At 41.6% G+C, this 27871-nt stretch overlaps 1 protein-coding gene across 2 annotated transcripts in view; it reads left to right on the top strand.

Annotated features, from left to right (window-relative positions):
- Positions 1 to 14307: 14307 nt before the first annotated feature.
- Positions 14308 to 27871, top strand: part of nrd1a (nardilysin a (N-arginine dibasic convertase)) — a 104942-nt gene continuing 91378 nt past the window's right edge. For both annotated transcript variants that reach the window (XM_079573851.1, XM_079573850.1), the window contains exons 1-4: positions 14308 to 14432; positions 18416 to 18732; positions 24584 to 24806; positions 26434 to 26515. In XM_079573851.1, coding sequence (XP_079429977.1) covers positions 18548 to 18732; positions 24584 to 24806; positions 26434 to 26515 — 490 coding nt within the window. In that variant the 5' untranslated portion in view covers positions 14308 to 14432; positions 18416 to 18547. The remainder of the gene's footprint in view (positions 14433 to 18415; positions 18733 to 24583; positions 24807 to 26433; positions 26516 to 27871) is intronic.

Below are 27871 nucleotides of genomic sequence, written 5' to 3'. Positions count from 1 at the left end.
GAGAGCTCGCAGAGAACAGTTGAAGAAGCGTGGATAACTTGTGAACAATGCCTTTTCCGTGCATCGTGCCGGGCTGTGATAAAGAAAGTATATAGTGTAGTAATGTTTCACAGATTTCCAACTCACCCCGGACGACGACACAGGACTCAGGACCTCGACCATGAGGTAGGAATGCGAGAGCACTTTCCCAAAATACATTTTCTGCTTGTTGTAAAAGGCTCTGTACAAGTCACACAGCTTCTATTGACGGAAGTGAGCGGGGGAAGTCTTTAGGAGTTACTGCGCGGACGCTGTGCTCCTGTATCATTACGCCTCACAATATAGTCCCCCTTTTTATCTGCTTATAAAATGACATGTTACATTTCTGTGTAAATATACTTCGCATGAAAACACTTCACGTAACTTTATTTAAATAGGGAACACGTGGAAGAGCTTGGTAGCTTCTATCGTGAGCTTTTTTGGAGCTATGTGACATGTGGGAGAGGCTGCGTATGTGCTCCGTTTGCCTGACAGAGCGCACGGACAAAGACCAGACGGGGATATATTAACTCGTCTAAGGTTAGGTAAGAACATATCTCAGTATGTAAAAACGGTGGCCTATTCCTTTAAACGTGCGTGTGTTCAGTGAAGCCAAAGCTCTGCGTGCACAGCAACTCCTCCCCGGGAGTGTGGCCATGTTTCGAGCCGCCCTCCTCAGCATGTTTCCCGATGGTCGAAGCTGCTCTGAGCTGGGTTCGTGGTGACCGCTTGCTGGACTCTCAATAATATTTCAGTGGTTAGAGAATTAAACACATTTATTTTGCGCTGAAGCCTTGCTAGCGCGGGAGGGCATCCTGCTGACCCCCCTCCGGTGTGCAGTAAACACCGCGGACAGATGTGGAGGAAGAGGATAGAGTGACACATGGCACAATATTCAGTGTGATCATAAATATCTATAAACTAGGTGCACCATTGTGTAGGTCGCAAGGTTCAAAGGGTGGGAACTCCCACCTGAACGGTTCCCATTTTCTCCAGTTTGGCTTTACCCTAATCAAAAAGCTTATTGGGAAAAAACACAAAAATAGCCACAACAAATTAGAAGAATACAAGGATGTAAACGCAACAAAAATGTGACAAAAACTCAACCAAAGAGTGACAAAAATTCAACAAAAATGTGACAAAACCTCAACAAATATGTGACAAAAAAAGAAAAAACATACAAAAGGTGACTCAACACAGCAACAATGCAAGAAAAAGATCAGTCTTGTGGGTTTTAGCTTTCAAATGAGGTGTTACACAGGCCTATATAACAGCCAAAGAGGCCAGAATGCATTTGGTTTAGGCGGGTGGTAAGAGGTTAAAGGGGGGGTCTTATGCAAAATCGACTTTTTCAAGCTTTACATCATGTTATTGTGTCATTCCCTCATCAAAAACATGCCTGAAGTGTTGCTTTGGCACATTCACGTATTTGTGAGTAATCTGTAAAAACTCTGATGGCGGCCATTTTAGGGATAGGTTTGCCTGAGTCCTCCTAGGAACGCCCCCACCTCCTGGAGACGCCTCCGAGCTTTCGCCACCAGCCGAGTAACCAACCACTGCTCCTCAGCAGAACCCCCTCCCCACTGATGCCACAGACAGCGTGTGGGGGGGGCGTGTCGGAAAGGCTCAGAGGTTCTTAAAGAGACAGAGGCCTATTTCAAGACATTCACTACAGCCATTTTGAGAGAGACATTTTATACAAGGCAGTTATTCTAATTTACTGCATTTACAGACCAACAGGAGGTTTGGTCATCATTGTAGTGTGATATAGACTGGTGTTATGTGATTGAAAAAAGCATAATACCCCCTCGGAAATGACAGTAAATCAGGCTAGAAAACAGATAAAGAAGACGGCTTACTTTGCACACCTCTTGTTTGGAACAGGTGCGTAAAAGAAGGCACATACAGGCCAAACGTGGAACAGGAGAAAAAAAATCTCTTTATTTTTTTTGCCAGATGAAGGCCATTGGCATGAAGGAAAACCTGTTGTTGCAAATAGTGTCTGAGAGAGAGATTTTTTTCCTGTTCTATGTATTAAATATTTTAAAAATCCCTCAAAATATTCTTAAGTACAAACCGGGAAAGTTTGGAGACTGTAGGAGCTTCCAAAGCGGTGATGCTTTTGCAAGAGTGTCGGTCAGGCTTCATTTTGATAAAACGGGACCTAAAGTTTTTTGTAACATCTGCACATGCTGCCTTCTTGTGCCGCTGCTTCCTCCCAGAAAGCAAATGACCATATTTGGAATACAGAGCCATCTTGGTCGCCTTTCCCGCTACACGTAGACACCAAACATGTGAACATTTGTGAATGAATGCACGTGAGTTTAGTTCTGTACTCATTTCCTGAAAAACTACGGCGAGCGACTCAGGGAAAAAGTCATGAAACAAGCATCGTATAGAGTATAGACTGCTTTTTTCCCCAAGTCACTGTACTACAAGAGAAAGTTGGGAGCTCTAAGCGGGATTTGGACAGTGTGACTAGCTTCCCCGCAGCCTCAGCCCTGAAATGATCCTGTGCAAAGTGTAGTTTCAAGCGTAATCTTACTTGAGCCCATCCTAAATGTATTAATCCAACGTGAAGTGTCAGCTTAATGAATGGAGGAATTAGGGGACGCAGCCCGGAGCCTTACATGAGGTCGGAAGGGAGAGAGAGAGAGAGAGAGAGACAGAGTGAGTGTCTGGGCGCCCGGTTGTCATGGCGCCGATGTTTATCACCTGCCCGTGCCGACAGAGAGCCAGGGGCGATGAGATTGGCCGTGGTGAGACAGACAGGCAGGCGGGCAGAGCTGGTGAGAGGAGCGGGATCCACTGGCACACACGGCGACGCAGCCAAATGCCAACGCGCCGCAGAGTGGGGGCTGTAGGGGCCGAACCGGGAGAGAGAAATGTCAGCGAGATAAGTAAGAGTTGTATAGTGACCATTAATATGCAAAAGTGACTTCAACTAAAGGGCTGCGCTGGTGATTTGCAATTTCCCAATGTGTAGAATGAGCCCAGACCTGTTCACCACAACTGCCTCTAAAATCCTGCACTGTCACTCAGAAAGGGGTTAATTGGTCCGAAGTGCCGTCATGCACGAGCTTAATATAGAAGGTGCAGTTACATATATGACCTGAGGTGGCAGTAGTGAGCAAAAAATGGCTAACTTGCATTATTTATTTTTTTATTCGTTTATTACGGACATCACATGTACATTGGGCAAACCAGATGCAAGTGCTAATTCACAGCACCTGTCCATTAAAGGAATAGGCCACCGTTTTTACATACTGAGATATGTTCTTACCTAACCTTAGCCGAGTTAATATATCCCCGTCTGGTCTTTGTACGTGCGCTCTGTCAGGCAAACGGAGCACATACGCAGCCTCTCCCACATGTCATATAGCTCCAAAAAAGCTCACGATAGAAGCTACCAAGCTCTTCCACGTGTTCCCTATTTAAATAAAGTTACGTGAAGTGTTTTCATGCAAAGTATATTTACACAGAAATGTAACATGTCGATTTTATAAGCAGATAAAAAGGGCGACTATATTGTGAGGCGTAATGATACGAGGAGCACAGCGTCCGCGCAGTAACTCCTAAAGACTTCCCCCGCTCACTTCCGTCAATAGAAGCTGCGTGACTTGTAGAGAGCTCGCAGAGAACAGTTGAAGAAGCATCAAGTTTTAGCACGATAACTTGTGAACAATGCTTTTTACGTGCATCGTGCCGGGCTGTGATAACAAGCAGAAAGTATATTTCACAGATATGTGAAACATATGTTTCACAGATTTCCAACTCACCCCGGACGACGACACAGGACTCAGGACCTCGACCATGAGGTAGGAATGCGCAGCACTTTCCCAAAATATATTTTCTGCTTGTTGTAAAAGGCTCTCTACAAGTCACGCAGCTTCTATTGACGGAAGTGAGCGGGGGAAGTCTTTAGGAGTTACTGCGCGGACGTTTTACTCCTCATATCATTACGCCTCACAATATAGTACACCTTTTTATCTGCTTATAAAATCGACATGTTACATTTCTGTGTAAATATACATCGCATGAAAACACTTCACGTAACTTTATTTAAATAGGGAACACGTGGAAGAGCTTGGTAGCTTCTATCGTGAGCTTTTTTGGAGCTATGTGACATGTGGGAGAGGCTGCGTATGTGCTCCGTTTGTCTGGCAGAGCGCACGGACAAAGACCAGACGGGGATATATTAACTCGACTAAGGTTAGGTAAGAACATATCTCAGTATGTAAAAACGGTGGCCTATTCCTTTAAAGCAACAACAGTACATATTAAAACATGACATGCATGACACGCAAGTCATGACAACAGAAGAAATCATAGATGTTAATCATTTTTGTTATTTATGAGAACAATGTTGATTTTAAGTTGTGTTTTAATTTCATCTTAAATGTGTTGTTTGTTTTTAGTTTTATGTCTGTTGGTAATTTATTCCAGAGCCTGGCTCCGACAGCTGAGAAGGTAGACAGACCAAAGCTCGATCTAAACATTGGAACAATACAATTACCATTGGTTACACCTCTTGTTGTAGCTCTGTTGGTACAGTTTATATACACGGCTAATTCTGAATGTGGGAGTGAGTCAGAATTCAGACACTTAAAAAATAGTTTAAGAGTGTGAAAATTAATAAAGTTCCCAAAATTTAAAAATGTATACCTCTGTATAATTTCACTGTGATGCCAGTGTCGGGGTTTCTTGTCAAAGACCTTAAGAGTTGTTTTGTATAGAGACCATAAGGGTTTCAATGTAGTTGAAGAGACTTGGGACTTGGGTGGAGCAATATGAGAAGTGCGAAAAAATTGCATTCATATATAATTTGGCTGTACGGTGAGCTATATCTCTACGAATGAAACGAAAGCAATTCAAATTAGTTTTGATTTTTTTTGCCAAATATTTTGCGTGAGAATTGAATTTAAGATTTTGATCAAGAATTATACCAAGATACTTGATTTCGTTGACTTGGTGAATGTTCCAACCAGAAACAGTCACCTGGAAATCACTATTTATCCTGTTGCACAAAGTAAAACAAATCGATACTGTTTTTTGAACTTTCAATGTGAGATGTGACATTGTGAGACATTCTGAGACTGCTTGTAATGCACAAGTCAGATGGACACCTGCTTCATGCGGTGTTTTAGCAGGCACGTACAAAACTGTATCGTCTGCGTACATCTGAACAGACACACTGGGGCAATACTGAGGGAGATCGTTGATGTACATGGTGAACAGCAGGGGCCCAAGTACTGATCCCTGAGGCACTCCAAAAGGGTTGTTTGTAAAGTTGGAACTTACCCCGTTGACGCAAACACATTGAGTCCTCCCTGTGAGGTAAGATTTGAGCCACAGTATAGTTTCAGGCGAAAGATTGAATTGATGTAGTTTGTGCAGTAAGATGGTATGATTGACTGTGTCAAAGGCCTTTTTAAGTCTAGGAAGACTGCCCCGATGACATAGCCTTCATCTAATGTTTTTTTTAATTTTATCAGATAAACAGCAATTAGCAATTTCAGTTGAGAACTTGGGTCTAAACCCAAATTGTTGTGGATATAGTAAACTGTGATTTTCGAGGTACAGAGCAAGCTGATCAGCAACAATTTTTTCAATAATTTTAGAGACCTTGGTTAGGATCGCAATTGGCCTGTAATTTGATGCAATATTTTTGTCTCCATGTTTGAATACAGGAATTATTACTGCTGTTTTCCAGCAGTCTGGAAAGATGTTGGTTCGAATCGAAAGATTTACCATATGAGTTATGGGTTCTAACAGATAATTGAGATATTTTCTAAAAAGCTTAGTATTTAATTTGTTTATGTCTTTGGATGAAGAGCATCTAGCCCCTTTAAAGCCAGCTCTGTCTCATAATAAATGTTTTTGAGGTTTTAATTGTGTGGAATTATTAAGATTGCATTGCAGTATATAGGACCATCTCCGGGGATGTGTGCCAATAAAACAAGCCTGAGGGCCACCAACAATTGGTCTGAGGGCCGAATTTGGCCCCCAGGCCGCACTTTGGACATGCCTGATGTACGCCATCCGTGAGTCACAAAGGGTTATGTTTAGGAAACTGTGCATGTGGCATAATTCAGTCTAAAATTCATTGACTAAACAATGAAGGTAATCACTATTTAGCTGCTTATAAATGAGTAAGAAATGATGAGCAAAGCTTTGTAAATGTCATGAGGAATGAGGAAAATGAGGAAATAATTATTTGCAATCATAAGTTACCCCACATTTCATCACTTTATATAATAACATAATCAACATCAGAAAGGTTTTGCAAAATGTGGCACACTATTACAAAATGTGATTTTCTTACACAAAGAAGTGGAAATGTTATGACATTTTCAACTTTTATTACATATTTATTATACGGCTCTTCACAATGTAAGTAGAACGCTCCAATGATTTGAATGGGATTTCCCAACGTTCTACCGGTCATTATTTTCTGATAAAGGACCTCTGAAAAAAATAATGACGCTGCCAATGGCAACGGAGTTCGTGCTTTCATATCACTCCGCACGTACGTAGTAGCGACACTATCTCTGTCCCCGTCACTGAGAGAGAAGTCGGGGAATCGCTCGTGAAGTTAGCGTGAGTCTGACTTTCAACTTACCCAGAGATTCACCACCATTCCTCCAACTGCGCCTTCAACTAAGTAGCTAGGCTAGCTGCTAGCCTTGCTGCTTCTAGCCTAGCCAACGTTGCCGAGCAACGCGCAAACTTTTGGGAACTATTTGTCGCTGAAGTCATTAAATAAACCTTTCGACCTTCACAAAAGTGTACGAAGTTTATGTTGTGTGTGTTCAGTTGGCAAATGGCCGTATAATAAGCGGGATAACGCTGGTCATTATCGGGAAAACAAGTACCAACAGGGCGAACCTGGTCCGGTTCGGACCAGCGTTCTATACATTATCCCTTACATAATGAATGCAGTGTTATTAGAAAATGTTATTACAGTCCTCTTGAGGTCATCAGTGAGACTGTTCCACAAGTTTCCCCTTTTACAGAAATACTGTTCATTTTAACATTTGTTCTATTTGATTGTTAAACATCACTCTCTCCTCTCAGGTTATATTTCTGTTCACCATTTTCAATCAAAGGGAATATATTTTCTGGCAGTATTTTCTGACTAAGTCGTGGAATGTAATTGCTTTGACTTCACAGAATATTGCGTTTGTCGGTTCATTATACGTCGAATGATTGACTATCCTAACAGCTTTTTTTGTGAATCAAAACAGTTCGGCAATACAAAAAAACATAGCTTTTTGCCAATCAGACAGTCAAAGCATTTGTCCCCACCTGCTGATGTCACAAGATGGTTCGTGCCCCAGAAGAAAAGGATAAGACAAGCTTAAGTTGTTGGGGCTGAATTATGCAACTACTATAACCCTTTTCCACAATACACAGTTTTAAATTAGAAGTAATTAACTACAAAGTCAAATACGGAAATTAAAAAAATGTTTAAAAAAAAGAGAGGTAAATATTAAATAACTTAAGTATTTCATATTTGTTTAACATTACACTGAATAGGAACTCTGTGCTCTATAGGATCTGTAGCTATTAACAAACAGATGCATTCCCTCCATTTTGAGTAAAAGGATTGTTGTGGCAATTTGGTAGGGTAATAAGAACTTCAATTTGCAAAAATGGCATGCTAATACGCACAACATATTGCCTACATGCTGCATAATGGCATCATGGCTGTTTGAACAGTTGAAAGAAATTCCTCGCCTGTATAATGAACGGCTTGTCACTTTTTTCTCACACAACCTCAGAAAATATCCCGCTCTTAAAGTACCATCTTTGTGGCGACACAATAAAGAGGTCTAGATCTATTCAACTCATTACTTTCTAGGAGGATTATTATTATAATGTGAATGAGACTTCGACGCCAAATGCCAGTTGAAAGAAGCATTTCTTTTTGTGCTGCATCTGATTATCTTAATAAGTTTATGCCTTAAAAAATCTCATTCACTATTGGCGTAGGAAGAAAACAACAACATCCCAACCCTCCACAAAAGGCTAATTCTCCTGTCGGGTGCTTCGAAGCTCTGACCAAGATTGTGGCTCGAGATCTTATTAAGTCGTTTTTGAGGATTGGTCCTATAATTGAGTGGTATTTTAGATCTTACCACTTTTACTCGACTACATTTGAAAGATAAAATACAATACTTTCTACTCCACTACATTTGCAAGTTTAGTCATTTTAAAGTGGACATAATGTAAAATCAAAGACATGCCTGGAGTAGCATATCACAACAGCTGAGTAATCCGCGACATAATCCTGTTTAATTGAGCTATTTCTTCTTCTACAGAGTCAGCGCTTCGTTCTGTACTTCCTGGATACATCGTTGTTGAAACCCAAAACTGTCCTCCACATTTTTAAAGCCCATAATGCAACATTATATCGGTTCTGAGCCGTTCTGCGCTCAAAGTGTTTATCACGCCGCGCTGAAGCTGTGAACCGCGCCGTGAGTCGAAACCCGAAGTCTTCTCCAGACTCTAGCGCCTCTATTTCACTACAATTAAATTCGTAGAGACGTAATTTCATATTTCAAAACATAAAACATCAATGCTGCTTGCTGAGGCACCCAAAATGATGTTTTTAAGTCTATTTTTAAGCGTGATAAATCCACTTTAAGATATACAGTAGTGCAGGCTTCCTCAGGGATCGGTCCTGGGCCCTATCCTTTTTATCACATACATGCTTCCTCTCGGTCGGGCCATCAGCAGACACAGTTTGTCATTTCATTGTTATGCTGATATTGTTATCACACAGCTGTACATCAGAACTGCCCCCAACTCCTCCCTGCTTGTCTTGAGGAAATAAAGGCATGGATGAGCAATTTTTTCCTTCAGCTCAACAGTAGCAAAACCGAGGCACTACTTGCCAACAAGATCACCAACTCCTCCATATCCCAGCTCTCCTTCAATGGCCAGGTTGTTGCTCTCCCCTTCTCTGTAACCAACCGAGGCGTCAGGTTCAATAAAAAACTCACCTTCGACGGCACATACAAAACCTAGTATGTGCCCTTGATCCACCACCTCCGAAATATCTGCAAGAAAAACTTGTCCATGCCTTTATCTCCTCAAGACTAGATTACTGTAATGGACATTCAAAGATTACAGTACATTCAGAATAGTGCTGCATGTACGCAAGTATGAGCACATCATTCCCATTTTATAGTCCCTCCACTGGCTCCCAATTCCCTGCCATATTCAATACAAAATTCCAGTTCTCACCCATAAATGTATCAGTGGCCACGGTCCATCATACCTACAAGAACTCATCCCTCTCCAAAGCTCCATCCTCAGGGTGTGAGGTCATCCAGCGGCCGGTTCCTCCAGGTCCCCTCCACCAAGCTCCGAACCATGGGAGATAGAGCCTTTTGTTCAGCTGCATTCCAGCTCTGGAAAAGATAGAGACATATTTATTTATAAAAGAATAAAAGAAGAGTTTGGAAAAGGTTGGAAGAGTTTGGACCTTGTTATTCACCATTACATATGGTTGCATGTTATGAGAAAAACTGCAATATTTAATAACTGTCCGATTGAATATTACACTCCCAACATTTTTCTAAACCAGATGCAGTACATTCCAATAAATGCATTCAAAACACACAAGTAGTTTGTCTTTTCCTTTTGGGAGATACTGTGGCTTCTTGCGAAATGGGAATCACATCATCCAATACCGTAATAATAACGGATTGCAAGCCCTACTATTACGCAGTTATTACACCTTAAATGATTAGTTTTACTGTTGTGTTTTTACATGTTGCACTCTTGAGATTCCTTGGAATGAAAAACGCATCATAAATAAAATCATTATTAATAGTGTTTACTGTAATTTTACAGTATTATCCAATAATTATCCAACATGGTTTACGGTGTTGCTGGGCGCACCCTTCGAGATCGGATGAGGAGCTCAGTTACCCGGGAGGAGCTCGGAGTAGAGTCGCTGCTCCTTCACGTCGAAAGGAGCCAGCTGGGGTGGCTAGGGCATCTGTTCCGGAAACCTCCTGGTCGCCTCCCGCGGGAGGTGTTCCAAGAATGTCCTAGTGGGACAAGGCCTCGTGGAAGACCCAGGACACGGTGGTGGGACTATGTCTCCGAGCTGGCCTGGTGTCGCCTCGGGGTCCCCCCAGAGCAGCTGGAGGAGGTGTGTGTGGACCGGGAAGTTTGGGCATCTCTGCTGAGACTGCTGCCCCCGCGACCCGGCCCCGGATAAAGCGGAAGAAAATGGATGGATGGATGGGTTTACGGTGCTCAATATCATTTGGCATATTTTCATTCCTCAATATATATCGAAATTATTATAGGACCTGGCCGTCACGACTGCAGTATTTTTTTTATTTTTGTTACTTTTTTACTTTGGAACTGAATAATTAATTGAGCTACTGCATAATCGGGCTTCTTCTTCTTCTTTTTTTTTTTTTTTTTAACTTTTTTTTATTGAAAAGTATATGAATACACAGAGTGTGCCGGGGGTAAAGGAATTGTACAATACAATTATTCAGTTACAAATCCATTGTATTTTGAGCAAATACTGTTTTTAGAGCCTTTTTGTTATCAGAACCTTCCAAAATCTTGATATATGAGAGAGTATCACTAAAAAACTGTGTAAAGTTGGGTTTCTGCCTAGCATATTTACATTTGTGAATATAAAATTTGGACAAAAGGATGAGTAAATTAATAACAAAATAGACGTCTTCATTCTTTTGCTTTCTGAAGAAGAAAAAAAAACGTTTTCCCCTTTCAACGTAAAGTCCTTGTGTAGATGTCCAATTATAAAACTACACAAGTCCTTCCAGAATTTCTTGGGGTAAGAAAATGTTCAAAAAAAAATGTTGTCTCTGGATGATCTCCACAAAAAGAGCAGTTCACATCAATGCTCCTTTTGAATTTAGTCATAAAAGAATTAACTGGATAATATTTATGCATGACTTTGTACGAAACCTCTTTTACTTTATTTGTTATCAAAAATTTGTTGGGACATAATCGGGCTTCTTTTAATCCAGTGTAAATTTCGTCGGCTAAAATATTTAGTCTTAATTTTAGTCAAAGTGATATTTTTGACGACTAAAACTGGACTAAAACTAAATTAAAAGTTTCTCATGAGACTAAAACTATGACGAAAATGTCCAGATATTTTAGTCGACTAAAATAAGACTAAATAAAAATGAAAAGGAGAGACTAAAATCATCCAAACTTCTACTGACAGTCTGAAGAAGCCTCATATCCAGGGGCGGACTGGCCATATGTCCGTTCTGGAAGAGCACAGAAGGGCCACTGGCTCTAGGGCCACCGGTCCCGCCTCAACCGAGCTTTACCCAAATCTAAAAGCTAAAAAGAAAAAGCGAGAAAAAGAGGATGAAAAGTCAACAAAAACACGAGAAAAACACAACAAAAAATTCTAGAAAAAAATAATTAAAAAAACAACATCACTTTTGTAGGTCTTAGCTTTCAAATGAGGCGTTACATTGTTGATCTCCAGTCGAGAAGCTTTTAGATTTGGGTAAAGCCCAGTATAAAAAAACATGAATCTAAAAGGAATTCCGTGGAGTATGGTGTACCACAAGGTTCAATTTTGGGACCGTCATTATTTATTATTTATATGAATGATTTTGCTTCTGTTTCTGCGACCACCTTTCCCGTTCTTTTTGCTGATGATACCAGTCAAAAAAATAATAATAAAAAGCCGAACTGAGGAAAATGCACTCGTTAATGTTAAGGCGGGGGGTAAGAGGTTAAAATATGTATTTGTGGAAGTGCACAATTAGGCTAATTTGGGCCAGGCTGGTCAGAGTCCAGGGCTGTTTTTCAGTCCCAGTCCGCCCCTGGTTCACATCAATGTCCCTTTTGCATTTAGTCATAAATAAAATTAACTGGATAATATTTATGGATGATTTTGTGCGAAACCTCTTTTACTTTATTTGTTATCAGAAATTTGTTGGGATATAATCGGGCTTCTTTTAATCCCCCCACCGTCCCCTATGACCTCATCATGCCATCTAGCGGCCTGCCCTCACAGAACTGGCCCGAACAGGTGCATTAGTCCAATAATTACCACACACAGTGCCCGCGCTGCCAGGGCTGCGCACCACCAGCGTGATCGTGCCCGGCAGACACTGCACATTCGCATCGGGGGCTGTAATGTTGGCTTCAAGCTTGGGCAAAATTACCAATCGTGACATTTAGCGGCCGTGACAAGCGCTCGTTCGGACATCCTCGTCGTCATAACGATCAGCAGATGGCTCGAAGCAGATGCCTTTCCAAACAGCGTCCAGGTGGCTCGTTGTCCCCGCATCATCTGCATGTCCTCAGCGATAAACTTCACCCCCTTTTCCCGACTGGGAGGCGGGCAGGCGGGTAGATGGGAGCCCGCTGACCCGGAGCCGCCGCAGATCCACCGCAGCGGGTTCCATCACAGCGGACGCACGACAGTCGTTTGTCGAGACAGCGCCATCTGCTGTTCCGAAGATCGCGCAGCAGCTGAATCCAGGCGATGCTGCGCGCAAACGATCTCGCTCGATGTGCAGTTTTATCATTTCATGTTTGTGAATGAATTATTTCACTTTACTTTGCCCAAGTTTTGAAGTTTCTTTTAAACTCCCACATTTCCTCCATGTTCGGCTTAACCCAAATCTAAAAGCTTCTCGACCTGGAGTCAGGGGCGGACTGGGACTGAAAAACAGCCCCGGACTCTGACCAGCCAGGCCCAAATTAGAGTAATTGTGCACTTCCACAAATACATATTTTAACCTCTTACCACCCGCCCTAACATTACCGAGTGCATTTTCCCCAGTTCGGCTTTTTATTATTGTTTTTTTGATTGGCATCAGCAAAAAGAACGGGAAAGGTGGTCGTAGAAACAGAAGCAAAATCATTAATATAAATAATAAATAATAATGGTCCCAAAATTGAAAGCTTCTTGACTGGAGATCAACAATGCAACGCCTCATTTGAAAGCTAAGACCTACAAAAGTGATGGAAACTTTTTGTCACGTCGCCACATGGGGCGGCACGGTAGCACAGCGGTTAGTGCTTGTGCTTCACAGCTAGAAGGTCCGGGTTCGATTCCCACCAAGGACGGGGTCTTTCTGTGTGGAGTTTGTATGTTCTCCCCATGTCTGCGTAGGTTTCCCCTACCACTAAAAACATGTACAATAGGCCAGGATGTATGAGAGTGCGCATGGGGGACGACGGATGAAAATTAGCCGGTGTGGCTTGTTCATTAACTTGCACTGTCCCTACCAAATAAACCATAAATGTGTGTCATATTTTTGTTGATTTTTAAATTATTAATTCTATCATTTTTTGTTGTGTTTTTCTCACGTTTTTGTAGGTTTTTTTTGTCCGTGTTTTTCTCATGTTTTTGTTCACTTTTCATCCTCTTTTTCTCGCCATTTTAGCTTTTAGATTTGGGTAAAGCTCTGTTGAGGCGGGACCGGTGGCCCGAGAGCCAGTGGCCCTTCTGTGCTCTTCCAGAACGGACATATGGCCAGTCCGCCCCTGCCTGGAGTAGCCCAGTGTAATGCCTCATTTGAAAGCTAAGCCTACAAAACCTGATCTAAGTTTTTTCCTTGCGTTGTTGTCACTTTTTGGTCGTATTTTTTGGGCGTTTTTTTGTCACGTTTTTTGTCGCAATTTTGTCGCCTGTTTTATGGCGTTTTTGTCGCCTGCGTTATTGCGCCTCATTGATGCTTTTTCATCCTTTTTTCGTCGCCTGTTTAATCGCATTGTTGCATTTTGGCACCTCATTAATTGCGTGTTTTCGCCCGTTTATCGCGTTTTTGTTCGTGGTCTTTTTTTATTGCGTTTTTTGTCGCCTAGCTCTGTTATCGCGTTTTTCTCACCTGTTTTTGTTGTTTTTTCATCACTTTTTTCCCGCCTGTTTTAACGTGTTTTTGTTGTATTTTCGTCACTTTTTTCGTCACCTGTTACTTTGTTTTTGTTGCTTTTCATCGCTTTTTTGTCGTCTGTTTTTTTTTTTTTTTTTTGACGAACTGGAGAGAATGGGCTCCGTTCAGGCGGGGGCAAGGAGGTCAACAATCACAACTATTTGGTCCCTCCCCTCCAGTGTTTTTTTTTATTTATTTTTTTATTTATTTATTTAACATCAGTTCATCCAGTGTTTCTTTATGTATCACCATAAGTATTATTAGTAAGGAAATATCACTACTGCTGTGGTGAATCCGCAGCGGCTCCGGTCTGCGGGCTTTTTCGCGACGCTGTAGTGAGTACAAGCACGTGTTCATTTACGTTCCGCCCCCTTTAAAAATCAAGAACCAATCAGCCGCCGCGGTACTGAAACTCCCCAGCCTCTCGGCCAATCACGGCCGGGCATGTTGCTACGTACCCGGTATTCGCACTCAAGCTAGGCCCTTCTGTCAACAGGGAGGAAGGTATGCAATCTCAAAGCTTCTCTTCTTTTGTATTTTAGCGCAGTTTAACAACCTTTGACTAAATTAAACGTAGAGAAAAACGTACAAATCCTGTTATACCAAGGGATTAGTGCGAAAGTAGCGTAACTCTGTCTTCTAGCTTGATTCTTGTGATTTAAGCTAGTCATGTTGTTGTATTGTAATCATCAATATGTTGCATTACATCAAACCTATGTGCTGAAGAAGTAACGCTAACGTGATCTATAACCTTGTCTCCTTGGACAGAGTATTTGTGAGTATGGTTTGAATTGTGCTGTCTGGATCGCTTCTTTTTTTTTTACCCCCCTCATTCTCTTTTGGCTGCCAAATTGCTGCTGTTGTCCTGGTGTCAAGTGGATGCTTAGCAAATGTCAATAGGTGCATTGTGGCAGGACACAGGGCGCTGGCTGGGCGTGTGAACCGTGGCGTGAGCTCAGGATTAACCCACTGGCACTTTCAGCTAATATTACATCACAATCAGTGGTAATAACGGGAATCTGTTACTGTATAGATTAGTCAAGTTTTGGTACTGTTATGACGCAGGAAATCGGGCTAACTTGCTGCAAAACGTGCTGATTTAGTTACAGGCCCTATATCTGATGTTTTTTATTACATGCAATGAAAGAGGAATGAGTTCAAACTACAAGTAAGTCTGTGGCTTCCTATCTTTCCTAACATGTTTGTAGCTTGCCTATTCTTCCCAGGGACTAGTTTATTAGAAGCTCATTTCACAATTTATAGGGTCATGTTTTGGGCTCACTTTCACAGAAATGCTAGAAAAATGCTAGGAAACTGCTAACGTTGTCATTGAAATTGATACAAATGATGATATTACCAAACCTTTTGTGACTTGGGTCCACTCCCAGCTATTTTAATTGGCCAAGGTCAACCGAGACCAGTATTATTAATACTAATGGGTACATTAAAGGAGGGCAAAACAAAACGGGTATAGCCCCTTTTTAAAGGAACAAGCCACAGTTTTTTTCATACTGGGATACAGTGGGGAAAAAAAGTATTTGGTCAGTTTCACATAGACATTCTATTGGATTATGGCCAAATACTTTTTTTCCCCACTGTATATTCTTACCTGTGCTTGGAAGAGTTGATTCTACGCCCACGGAAGAGCTTGGTCGCTTCTAGCTTCGCCTCATTTGGAGCTATAGGAATATACTGGGAGAGGCCAAATGCTATCAACGTCTTTGGTCTTTTTGCGCGACTGAGGGCACACAGTTCTTCCATACTGTGATATGTTCTTACCTGAGCTTAGACAAGTTGATGTCTGGTCTTTGTGCGTGCCCAGGAAAGAGCGTGGTTGCTTTAAACTTCATCCCTGTTTGGAGCTATAGGAATTCACTGGGAGAGGCCAAATGCTAACAACATCTTTGGTCTTTTTGCGTGACTGAGGGCACGCACAAAGACCAGACAGGTACGCATCAACTCGTCTAAGCTCAGGTCAGAACATAGCTCACTATATCAAAACGGTGGCCTGTTCCTTTAAGATTGCGCTATATTGAACTGACAATAATTGTGTCTTATCACCAAACCTTTTGTGACTTGTGTCCACTCCCAGTTATTTTAATTGGCCAAGGTCAACCAAGAACGGTATTATTAATATTCCCTCATTCACAGTCACACAACCATGATTAATAGTCAGAGACTCTCACTCAGAGTGCATAAATTAAAACAAAAGTAAGTCCCTTGAATGACTTGCCTATCGGTTTTCCCCTCGCAAGAAATATGATCTCGGAGACAGCGGGTCTAGTCTACAGTCTGTTTTTAATGAAAGGATTTATTTTTCCCGTAATGAAAGTGACACTGTAAATTGTCTAAAGTGTCAGTGTCAGGTACAGGTTATTGATGACAGGTGTCACCTTCACACTAAAGCGAAAAAATACACTACCTGACCAAAAAAAAAGAACCTGGGTTTAACTAACTGTTCTGATCTGGGGTTGCTGCAGTTGGCCCGGTCTTGGTTCAGATAGAATAGAATAGAATTGAATTGGTAGGTACAAAACAGGACAAGCACATTGGATTTCTTGTGCGTTTCTCCGGAGTAAATTAAAAAAGAGTGGTTCAGGGAGCATGAGACATCATTTTCACACATGGATTGGCTGCCACAGAGTCCAGATCTTAACCCCATGATTGAGTGTCTTTGGGGTCTTGGTGAGACATGAATGCAACACTGGATCTTTTGTCAGTGCAGAAGCTCACTGAAACAATGCCACAGTGAATGCGCGCTGGAGTCAAAGCGAAAGGCGGTCCAAACAAATATTCGAGTGCGTGACCTTTTTTTTTTTTTTGGGTCAGGCATTGTCCTCATACACATTGTTCCGCTGTGTATTTATGGCCGAAAAATGTTCATTTGAAGATTGTTGCACAGCACATTATACTGTATTGTTTGTGCTATACTTGGTAGGAAGAATGTAGAGTAGAGTAGTGTAAGGTATAAAGTCCAAAAAATTGTCTGTGACTAGTCCATTACTAGAGGTCGACCGATACAGGTTTGTCTAAGACTAGAAATGCACCGATCCAGCTTTTATGCTACCCATACCGATAGTCCGATACCGATACTGGGGTTTGAAAATGGCTTTCTCTAAGTGAAACAGTTAATGGACTCTTCTCCATTGTAAGATCAATAAAGTATTTTTTATTGTCATGTTACAGATCAATTATATCTATTGATAAATATTTAACAAGGATGACTTTTCTACACTAAATATCCTTGGTTATATGACCAGCTTTAGGTTACATTAGTATAAACAACTCACATCAAGTGATCTGATCATTTTATGTTATTAGCCTACTTTAGGTATTTCCATCATAGTTTCTGACCCAGCCATGATTAGTTTTTGTTAGCATTAGCATGGTTCCGCTAGCTTTATCATGCTATTGCTAATCTCAGAATTCTGCGCGGTGATCAAAAATATATTTACGAAGGTTAAAACTATCTCCGCGACTGAATTCTCCAGGTTCTGCTGGATGCTGACATGCACCGCCGATATTTCTGACCAATATTTGAAGCAGATTTTTCCAAATATCTGGTATATAATCTAGCAAAACCATACAGTAAATACTTGGCCAGTCCAGCGATGGCCGATTTTATTATATTACTTTAGATGATTCAATCATAGTTTCTGTCCCAGCTTTGATTAGCTGCCGTTAGCATTAGCATCCCGCAGCGATCCAAATCACAATTTTGGAGGTTGGAACTAACTCAGCGAGTTCACCAGGTTCAAAATGACATGCTGTGTGTGTGTCCATATAGGCTGGGGTTCAGTAGCCTGGTAAACCACACCCACTTCTCTTCAGTGCGAAAGAAGGTGGGGCTGGACACACACTGTAAACAAGTGACTGATTGGGAATTGACAAGGTTACGTCACTCACTGCGTTTATTGTAGTTCTATCAACAGTGACACGTGCGGAAGTTATCAGCCCAAACTAATTATGGATAAAGGAGTTGATGATTTTGCTTCAGCGGGTTCGTCAGTTTATATTCGGCTCATATTTTCTGAATTAGACTACAGCTGTGGTCACGTTCGCTAGTTGCTGATTGGTTTATTTCACTGACGATCTGTGCTCAAACTGCTCCAATTGCTCCGTTACCAGACTAACTTCCCTGTGTGGAACGGACAGGGAATAGTATGGCAGAGCCCGGCAAGAGGTTTAGTTGCTGAAACTACATCGCAATGTTTGTCTGTTCCCATGAGGCCTAGGAAGTTGTGGGAGGACTCATTTTAAAGCCCTGACTTAGCTTCTTCTAGTCTATATCAAGTTCGCTCCCGGAGATATCGGCTTTTATTGGCTCTAGATTGGCGGATAGCCGATATTGTAAAATGTCCAAATATCCTCTATCGATTACCAAAGGAGCTGATAGTTACACAATTTTAACAGTTTCTCTTTCTTGCTTTGATGAAGTACATGTCTGCTTTACCTCACTAACTGCTGTGCCCCTCCTCCTCTTTCAGGGAGGGGTCTTCACCATAGCTCTGTCCAGGCTGACCCGCTGCGCCGCTCTGCTCAGAACCCACCTCCCGCTGTCCTTGAACTCCCTCGCGGTCCGTACCTCGGGACCCAGAGCCCCGCCTCCGCTGTTCAGGATGCCCCAGACCAGCAAATCTGTCAAAACCCCAGCGGCGGAGTCGTTCGGCGCCGCCCAGAAGCCGGAAGCACCGCCCGAACACGGCGAGCCGGCGCCGAGGGAGCACGCGGCCGCGGCAGAGACGGAGGACAACGTGGGAGACGCCGAGATCGTCAAGTCTCCGAGTGACCCCAAGCAGTACAGGTAAAGGGCACGCGGAGCTGAGGCCGCCAAGTGTGGGACGCCAGTTGAGGTAAAATGAAACGATGCCAGTGCGGTGTCGGGAAAAAAAGTTGAAGTACTGCTGGTTTCGAAAAAAATAAAAGTATCAAAAGCAAGTACCAAAAACCAAAATCTCTAGAGACCAAGTATTGATGCTGTTCGGTCCAGTGACTGATAGAGACAGAATCCACTGCAGTGACATTACACTGCGTTCCAAATTATTATGCAAATTGGATTTTTGTGTCAAAAAGGTAAAAAAAAAAGCAATAATAATGAAACTCATGGATGGTGTCCTGTCTTGGGGCTCTATGAATCACTGACATTAATCTCAGAGACCTGGGAGGATTAGTTTTCAGGTTAAGCCCAGTTAAGGGAAAAACTACTGAAAAAGTGTGTTCCACTTTATTATGCAGATCATTATTTTCAAGCTATATGGTAAAGAAAAAGGGTCTCTCTGCTGATGAAAAGCATGAAATAGTTGAATGCCTTGGTCTAGGTAAGAAAACCTTCAATATTTCATGAAAGATTAAGTGTAATCATCGTACTGATAAGAGATTTGTGGGTGATTCAGAGCACGCTCCGCTTTGTGCCGATAAAGGCACAATATGGACGGTTTCTGCCAGACAAACACATCAGATTAGGAGAACAGATGCTACAAAGCAGCATACAGGTGTTTGAAGCTGCTGGTGCCTCTGGAGTCCCCCAAACATCAAGGTGTAGGACCCTCCAGAGGCTGCAGTTGTGCATAAACCTTCTATCCGGGCCTCCCCTAAACGGTTAATTGAAGCTGATGAACAGAAACGGCTGCAGTGGCTCAGAAATACATGAAGACTCATTTTCAAATAGTCTTGTTCACTGATGAGGCCGTGTAGCCCTGGATGGTCAAATCAATGGAGTAGTGGATGTTGGTGAATGGCCACAATGTCCCAACAAGGCTGTGACGTCAGTAAGGAGGGGGCGGAGTCATGTTTTGGGCCAGAGTCATGGGGAGAGAGCTGGTCGGCCCCTTTAGGCCCTTTTAGGCTCCCTGAAGGTGTGAAAATAACCTTTGAAAAATATGTGGAGTTTCTGACTGACAACTGTCTTCTATGCTACAAAAAGATTTATTTTTGAAAAAAATACTGTTATCACTAGGACATTTTTTCCACCACATTTAAATGATCCTCTACCAGTTAAAGACTTAAAAATTATGCTCACTCTCATTTGAGTTGACAATTTAGAAAATCTTAGAAAAATGTCATTTGCATAATAATTTGGAACGCAGTGTATGAACTATTTTTACTGCTACTGGTCTAGAAACAAATTCAGCTGCATTTTTGACTGAAATTTTCAAAAAAGTTGCCTGTTCTTCCCAATTTAGTTTTGTGGCTTTAAAGATATTGCATATACTTTAGGCATTAAAATGGCATCAAATAGTAGAATAGAACAGAATAGAATAGTAAAGTTTTTCTTTTCTAAATTGTCTACCATGCACAATGAGGACAGAAACTTGCCTTTGGCTTGCTCACACATTCAAATACTTTCCCCCAGCAAATATAATAAAAATACATAATGCATTAAAGTCTGATTTAAAATGAGTTCATTGCAGACACAGCAGCAGCAGCAGCAGCAGCAGCAGACTCACTTCAGCAAAAGAAAAGGAACGGAATAGATTGAGCGACATTAGGGGTGACAACTTGTTCAGCTCCTTGATGGCAAAGGGCACAAAAGAATTACTGTACACATTTTTCTTCACACAAGGACGTCTGTGTCTCTTATGACAGACACGATGCTTTACTGTAATGTCGAGGCAAATTGGCTTGTTGTTGGCCTGTGATTTTCCAGCCCTGTTTAACAACTCTGCCAAGTTTAGCTTTGTTTTTGACAGTCAGATGGCCAAACCAGGAGACTATGTTAAAGCTACACTGCGTAAACTTTCACCCAATAAACACAATATAAATACAAGCATTTATTTTATGATAGATATTTTCACCATTGAATAATACCTCAAACAAACATGTGCTTTTGCTCTGAGCGGCTCACCTCTGCTAAAACATGAGTATAACTTTACCGGGAGTGGGTACGTCTCCAGCCCGTCTCCATGGAGATGTCGACTAAAATCAGTAGAATTGAGAGTTAAACAAGATAGGTTCTCATCCAGATCCATGCTTTGATTATCCACTACAAAAATAGCATTTTCTGTGTCGAGCTGGTCACTGAGAGCATGTTTTGTGTTGATGGCAACAGTATAGTCCAAAATGTTACGCAGTGTGCCTTTAAATATCAGCACGCTCTCAATGAAGATGAAGATGTGGTCACTGACTTCAAAACTTCTCAGCTGACGCAGCAGGAAAAGCTTTTTCTGTGCTTTCTTTTACAATTAACCTACTGTAAGCTTTTATAACCGCGGTGAATGTAAACTGGTTAACCTCTCAACCCTCACCTTAACCGAACATATTTTCTCCAGTTCGGCTTAACCCAAATCTAAACCTTTTACTTGACTGGAGCTGACAGCCTTTAGGCCAGTATAACATCTCACTTTAAAAGCTAAGACCTACAAAGTGATATAAGATTTCTAGGGCTGCAACTAAGGATTATTTTGTAATCGTTTAATCTATCGACTATTTTTATGATTAATCGATTAGTCGCTTGGGCTAAAGTGGCTCTGCTTGAGGACGTGTTGATGGAGTAAACGTAAAGTAAACGTTTGTTGGAGGCTCTTGGTGCTAATTCTGCTTCTGATTGGATGAGACACAAACAGATATTCATGAAATTTACAATGTACAAAGTGCACTACATACACTTGCTATAAAAACAAAGTAGGTTTTCATCAAAAATACTACAGTTTCATTTAATTTTTGCTCTATTTGAGTCTGTGTGAACCAGAAAACGATGAATCGATTACTAAAATAGTTGCCGACTATTTCAATAATCGGTTAGTCGGCGATTAATCGATTAGTTGTTTCAGCCCTAAAGATTTCTCCTCATTTTGTCGTCACTCTTTTGTCGTATTTTTGTCGCTTTTTTCTCACGTTTTTGTTGCTTTTTTTGTATTCATTTTTCTTTTGGCTTTTTAACACCTTTTTTATGCGTTTTTGTAACTTTTTTCTCGTTTTCGTTGCTTTTTTTTGAAAAAGCTTTTAGATTCGGGTAAAGCCGAATCGGAGAAAATGTGCTCAGTTAAGGTGGGGGAGAAGAGGTTGATCTTGATGGAATAAATCGACATCATTGTTCTGTTTTTCTGGTTCTAGAGGACACATATTTTTTCCGATACTTTTTTCAGTACCTCTACTAAAATGTAACGGTGCCCAGTCCTAGCTGATGTTGTCGCGCTTGCACAGTGTATAAAGCATATTATAGTCTAATTTGTAATGGAGGACTGTACTGGGAGCCAGTTGTAAAACCGATTACGTCACGCAGTTTCCAAAAAGCACTTTTCAAAGTAAGTTGTACCGACATAACAACTTCACAGATAGGTCAGTATTTCTGAAATGTAGGTCTCGCGAATAGCTAATCTATTCCCCACAGTAAGTAGTTGTCAGCACAAATCGAGCATTGCGCTTCGCAGACGCCACCGAGACCAAACTACGTGCTTCGAAAATGAGGACACAAGACGGAACACTTAACATTTAAAAGAGTGAACTTTAAGTGCACACGGTGGTTATTATTCACTCACGTCGCCCAATTTTGAACTCGCGCAAAGTAAGATAATAAATAATAGAAAATAATATACCCACTGATGGACTGGAGTTTGCGTGTCCTCCGGGTGCCATCACTTCTCCACCACTAAAAACATATACATTAGGTTCCGCTCTGGGTCCAGGATGACTTCCGTGAAATGAAGATGCCGACTCTCAGTGGGACCCTTCTGGTGAAAGCAGTACAAAGTAACTTATTTACCTTAATAAATCCTTTCTGTAGTCCCTGTGGGGGTAATACAAGTATTTATGGGATGATTGGAGGGTCTTTCATCTCCCCCTGGTGTCTCTGGCCAGAAAACCATGTTTGCAACTTGACTGCCCCCGGTGCGGAGAAAGCAATACACACTAATGTAATCACGAAGAAGAAGCTAACATGCTAACGGGCAAAGCTAACTGCGGGCTAGCGTCACTTTAAACAGTATTTACAGCCAGGTTTGAGTGAAAAAAAATATTTCCATTGTATAATTGGATGCACACAGTAACCCTCTCTCCCTTCGCCTTTCCTGTCAGCGTAGTATTTACTCTCCAAGACAATTAATAAATTAAAAAATCGTAACTTGCTACTACACCTGCAGTTGCGCTTATGGCCTCTAGGGGGAAGAGTTACTTAGTACTGCTTTAAATAAAGGTTAAATTAGGGTAAAGCGTTGGCCGTGTCTTTTTGAAATAAATAAATATTTACCTCCAACATGTTCAAAACTTAAGTCAAGATGTATGTAATACTTCAGTGGAGGAGACGTGTGTGTTTAACTCCAAGTGTTTTAGCCTTGAAGCGAAAAAGATTAATTTGCCGCAGTTATTTGATGCTAACAAAGGGTAAAAGAGCTGAAGGAAGCAAGGTAACCAGTCTGTGCCATCGGCCCCTCCGACCACCACTCGCTCACTCACTACATTCACCCCAGGCTTCCTGGTGTTACCAAACGGTCTCCCCAGTACAGGCCCTTCCCTGCTTAGCTTCCGAGATCTGACGGGATTGGGCAGAGCAGCACGGTAGCACAGTAGCACCGCGGTTAGTGCTTGTGCTTCACAGCTATAAAGTCCGGGTTCGATTCCCACCAAGTGCGGGGCCTTTCTGTGTGGAGTTTGCATGTTCTCCCTCTGTCTGCGTAGGTTTCCTCCGGGTACTCCGGTTTCCCCTACCACTAAAAACATGTACAATAGGCCAGGATGAATGAGACATGCATGAGACCCATTTATGTTCATGAACATGCACAGTCCCTACCAAAAAACAACAATAAATAAATAAATAGCAAAGGCGGTATGGCCTTTATCTTACAGGATATTAGCCAAAAACATTATACAGTGCCTATGAATTAACACGTTTAGCCATATTGAATATTGTGCCATGGCGTTACTATACATGCCTTTCATGTGACTTTTGTTATGGTGGCCATTTTGAATACGAAGTAGAATTATGCACTATTGTACATGTAACAATATCTCCAATCAGGATATAAAAGAAAGACACCTGATTGACAATGGCATTTTTATGTACTCGTAATCATTGCTCAAGAAGAAAACAGTAAAAACACATCCCCAGAGACACATGTTTATGTGCAGAAACCAGTGAGTCAGTGTTTAAGATGTTAGCATGATACCGGTTAGCATTTAGGTTCAACCGCTCAGCTCCAACCTCTCCAAGAGAAGGCTCTGAACCACACTCCAAACATCTAGCCTTGTACACAACATGTGACAGAGTTCAGAGCTGAGCTGTTACTGAAGTATTTCCTCAGTGTTCATAGATGTGAGCCACACATTTAGTTTATTGCGCTGACAGTTGCTAACCGGTAGCATGCTAACGTCTTGAGCAGCTTAAAGACTGACTCGGAAGATAAACTGTAAAAATCCCAATGAAGGGTTTTCTGTTTCCTCTTTGATGTGTTCTGTCTGAGGAGAAATCCTGCTGTAGCACGACCGACGGCACTGCTACGTCTGTGCCACATTTGCTAGTTATATCACATAAAGTAAACGTGCGTCTCTGGAGCCGTGTTTAACTGTTATCTTCTTGAGCAATGATTACGAGTACAGGAAAATGCCACAGTCAATCAGTTGTCTTTCATTTTCAGTATAGACACTGTTACATGTTGTAGTATTGCATAATTCTCTAATAAGAGAAATGTCCCAGTGTCTGAAGCGTTCTCTCCCTCCCACAGGTACATAACGCTGGAGAACGGGCTCCGAGCGCTGCTCATCTCCGACTACAGCGGCCCCGCAGCGGCACAGGACGACGACTCTGCCGGAGAGGAAGACATGGAAGAGGAGGAGGAGGAGGAAGATGAAGAAGATGATGAAGAGGAGGAGGATGATGAGGAGGAAGAGGATGGGAGTGATGAAGACACAGAGTGCAAAAGGAAGAATGCGAATGCGGAGAAGCAGGTATGAGCACTGATTGTTTGGGAATGAATGTTTTTTTTTTTTTTTTGCTGTTACCGTTTAGAAAAGATAGAAATGATTAAATCCATTCAAATATCTCCGGTTAGACTTCCTGTTTCACTCGAGCATACTGTACATAAGGGCCATAAGCGATTCCCAGATCAATCCTTGGAATATGGAACTCTCACTCGTCCTATGTCACACATGTCACATAGAAATCAAACTTTTTTTGTTTTTGTTTTTTTATTCCATAAAATTGCCACTTCATTGATGTAAACATGAAAACCTCTCACTGCAAAATGTCATCTTAAAGTGATGGTCTGTAAGATTGTAAACAATGAAGTCCCACCCCCCTTCCCTCCTGATTGGACTTCACAGGCCGGTTGACAGGCAAGCTCGTCTCATTGGTCAAAGTCATGGCACCGGGGATTCTGATTAGCTGCTGGGATCAGCGACGGGAGGGACTGTAGAAAAAAAAAAGGAATAATGATAATAATAATAGTTAATCATGAATCATGAATCATTAATAAATAATGAATAATGAATAATACATAATAAATGATAAACAATAAATAATAAATAATAAATAATAAATAATAAATAATAAATAATAAATAATAATGATAATGATGATAAATAATAAATAATAAATAATAAATAATGAATAATAAATGATAAATGATAATGATAATGATGATAAATAATAAATTAATGATAATAATGCATTGGTTTTATATAGCGCTTTTCTGGACACTCAAAGACGCTTTACGTTGCACTATTCGTTCACTCCATACTCGGTGGTGGTAAGCTACTATTGTAGCCAGAGCTGCCCTGGGGTAGACTGACGGAAGCAAGGCAACCAGTCTGTGCCATCGGCCCCTCCGACCACCACTCACTCACGCACTACATTCGCTAGGCTTCCTGGTGTTCCCAAACTGTCTCCCATCCAAGTCCGGCCAGGCCCTTCCCTGCTTAGCTCCCATGAAGGTCTAACGGGATTGGGCAGAGCAAAGGCCACGAATAGTACTTATGTTATGTCAAATTGCAGGGCCAGACGGTCAGTTTTACGCAATCTATTCAATTTGTAAAATCGTTTACACTCATAGAATATCTCTTCAAAATAAGTTAATTTATTTGAAATTAATTACTCAAATCCAGGACAAATCGACTCTTTTCAAGATTACGTTTTGCAGTGCAATTTCACACGAGAGCCAAGAACAAAGACTAAGCTGCCACTTTATGCACACGTTCTACTTGTACTGGCGGATGTTCTTCCTAAAAAAAAAGCTTTAATCCAATTCAAATATTCCGCTTAATGCTGACCACATTTAACCTGACGTCTCCTTATTGTGAATAATCTCCTGTCTGCGGGAGGTCAGACACCGAGGTCCCGCGGGATTCAGTCTCCGAGGAACTCCAAAGCGCTTGAAATGCCAACGCGGGCTATAGTATCTTTTTTAAATATATGGTAGCGTCCAGACAGCGTGAAGCGGCGTGGCGTGTGCGCGTCTGAGTGGAGCCGAGGGTTAATTGAAAAAGTGCCGGCCTTTGCAGTTTTTTTTCCCGCCCGCTTATGTCGGGCCAATTAAAAGCATGCCAGTGTTCCTGAAGTTAATATCCCGTGTGTCAGTCCGCAGCTGCGCTCTGTGTCGGCGTTGGCAGCTTCTCTGATCCGCCTGACCTCCCTGGCCTCGCCCACTTTCTGGAACACAGTAAGTATTTAATAACAGCCCCGCACAGTTTTACATCTCCATAATGTATCATGTCCAGACTAATTGGTCATTTAGCCACAGGGGGGAAAAAAAAGACACGCTATTGTTTTAGTAGAGACACCTGTTTGATTGCGCTAACTCGACAGAGACGGAGACTTTGTGTACTAACAATAAAGATTTTTTCATTCAAAGAAGTGAAATCAGCCTCTGTATGGCGGCGAGAGGTTCTATCAGCATTCTGAGTGTTTCTTTGATATTTAGGTTTAAAGTTTTGACCAGCCAGAGAAAGAAATGGAAATAGGTCATATGTTTTTGCTCATAAAAACCTAAAAATACTGTATTTCCCCAACAAGTCATTGCATTAAATAAACCCATAAAGTTTAAACTAGGATCAAAACAACCCACTAACATTAAATACATACTGCGTAACATTTTACTTTACGCTGTACAAAACATGTTTGTTAAAGGGACTATACACAGAGTTTAAAAATGTTAAAATTCTGTATTTTCCTCCCCCTACATGTTCCAGCCATGTCCAAATGTGTAGAATGAGCTCAAACCTGTTCACCACAACTGCCTCTAAAATCCTGCACTGTCACTCAAAAAGCTGTTAATTCGGGTCCGAAGTGTCGTCATGCACGAGCCTTATATGGAAGCTGCAGTTACGAATAAGACCTGAGGTGGCACTAGTGAGCATAAAATGACGAACTTGCATCTAGCCCCTTTAAGGCCAGCATGTTTTTTTTTTGCTATGGGTAATCAAATGTTACCCAGTGTGACTTTAACCTCTTAACCGAGCACATTTTCTCCAGTTCAGCTTTACCTAAATCTTAAAGCAGTACGTACAGTAAGTAACGTGTTTACCTTAATAAATCCTTTTCGTAGTCCCTGTGGGGGTAATACAAGTGTTTATGGGATGATTGGAGGGTCTTTCATCTCCCCCTGGTGTGTCTGGCCAGAAAACCATGTTTGCAACTTGACTGCCACCAGCAATACACACTGATGGAATCACGAAGAAGAAGCTAACAGGCTAACGGGCAAAGCTAACTGCGGGCTAACGTCACTTTAAACAGTATTTACAGCCAAGTTTGAGTGAAAAAAAATATTTCCATTGTATAATTGGATGCACAGTCACCCTCTCTCCCTTTGCCTTTTCTGTCAGTGTAGTATTTACTCTCCAAGACAATTAATACTCGACACCTGCAGTTACGCTCATGGCCTCTAGGGGCAAGAGTTACTTAGTACTTCTTTAAAGCTTCTCGACTGGAGCTTACGCAATCTCATCTGAAAGGTAATACCCACAAAACTGATTGTGACTTTTATTGTGTTTTCGCCACGTTTTTGTCACATTTTTTT

Source organism: Gobius niger (genome assembly GCF_951799975.1).
Source record: "Gobius niger genome assembly, chromosome: 16".
In the NCBI taxonomy this organism is placed as follows: domain Eukaryota; kingdom Metazoa; phylum Chordata; class Actinopteri; order Gobiiformes; family Gobiidae; genus Gobius; species Gobius niger.
This window is presented reverse-complemented; position numbering and strand designations above follow the sequence as displayed.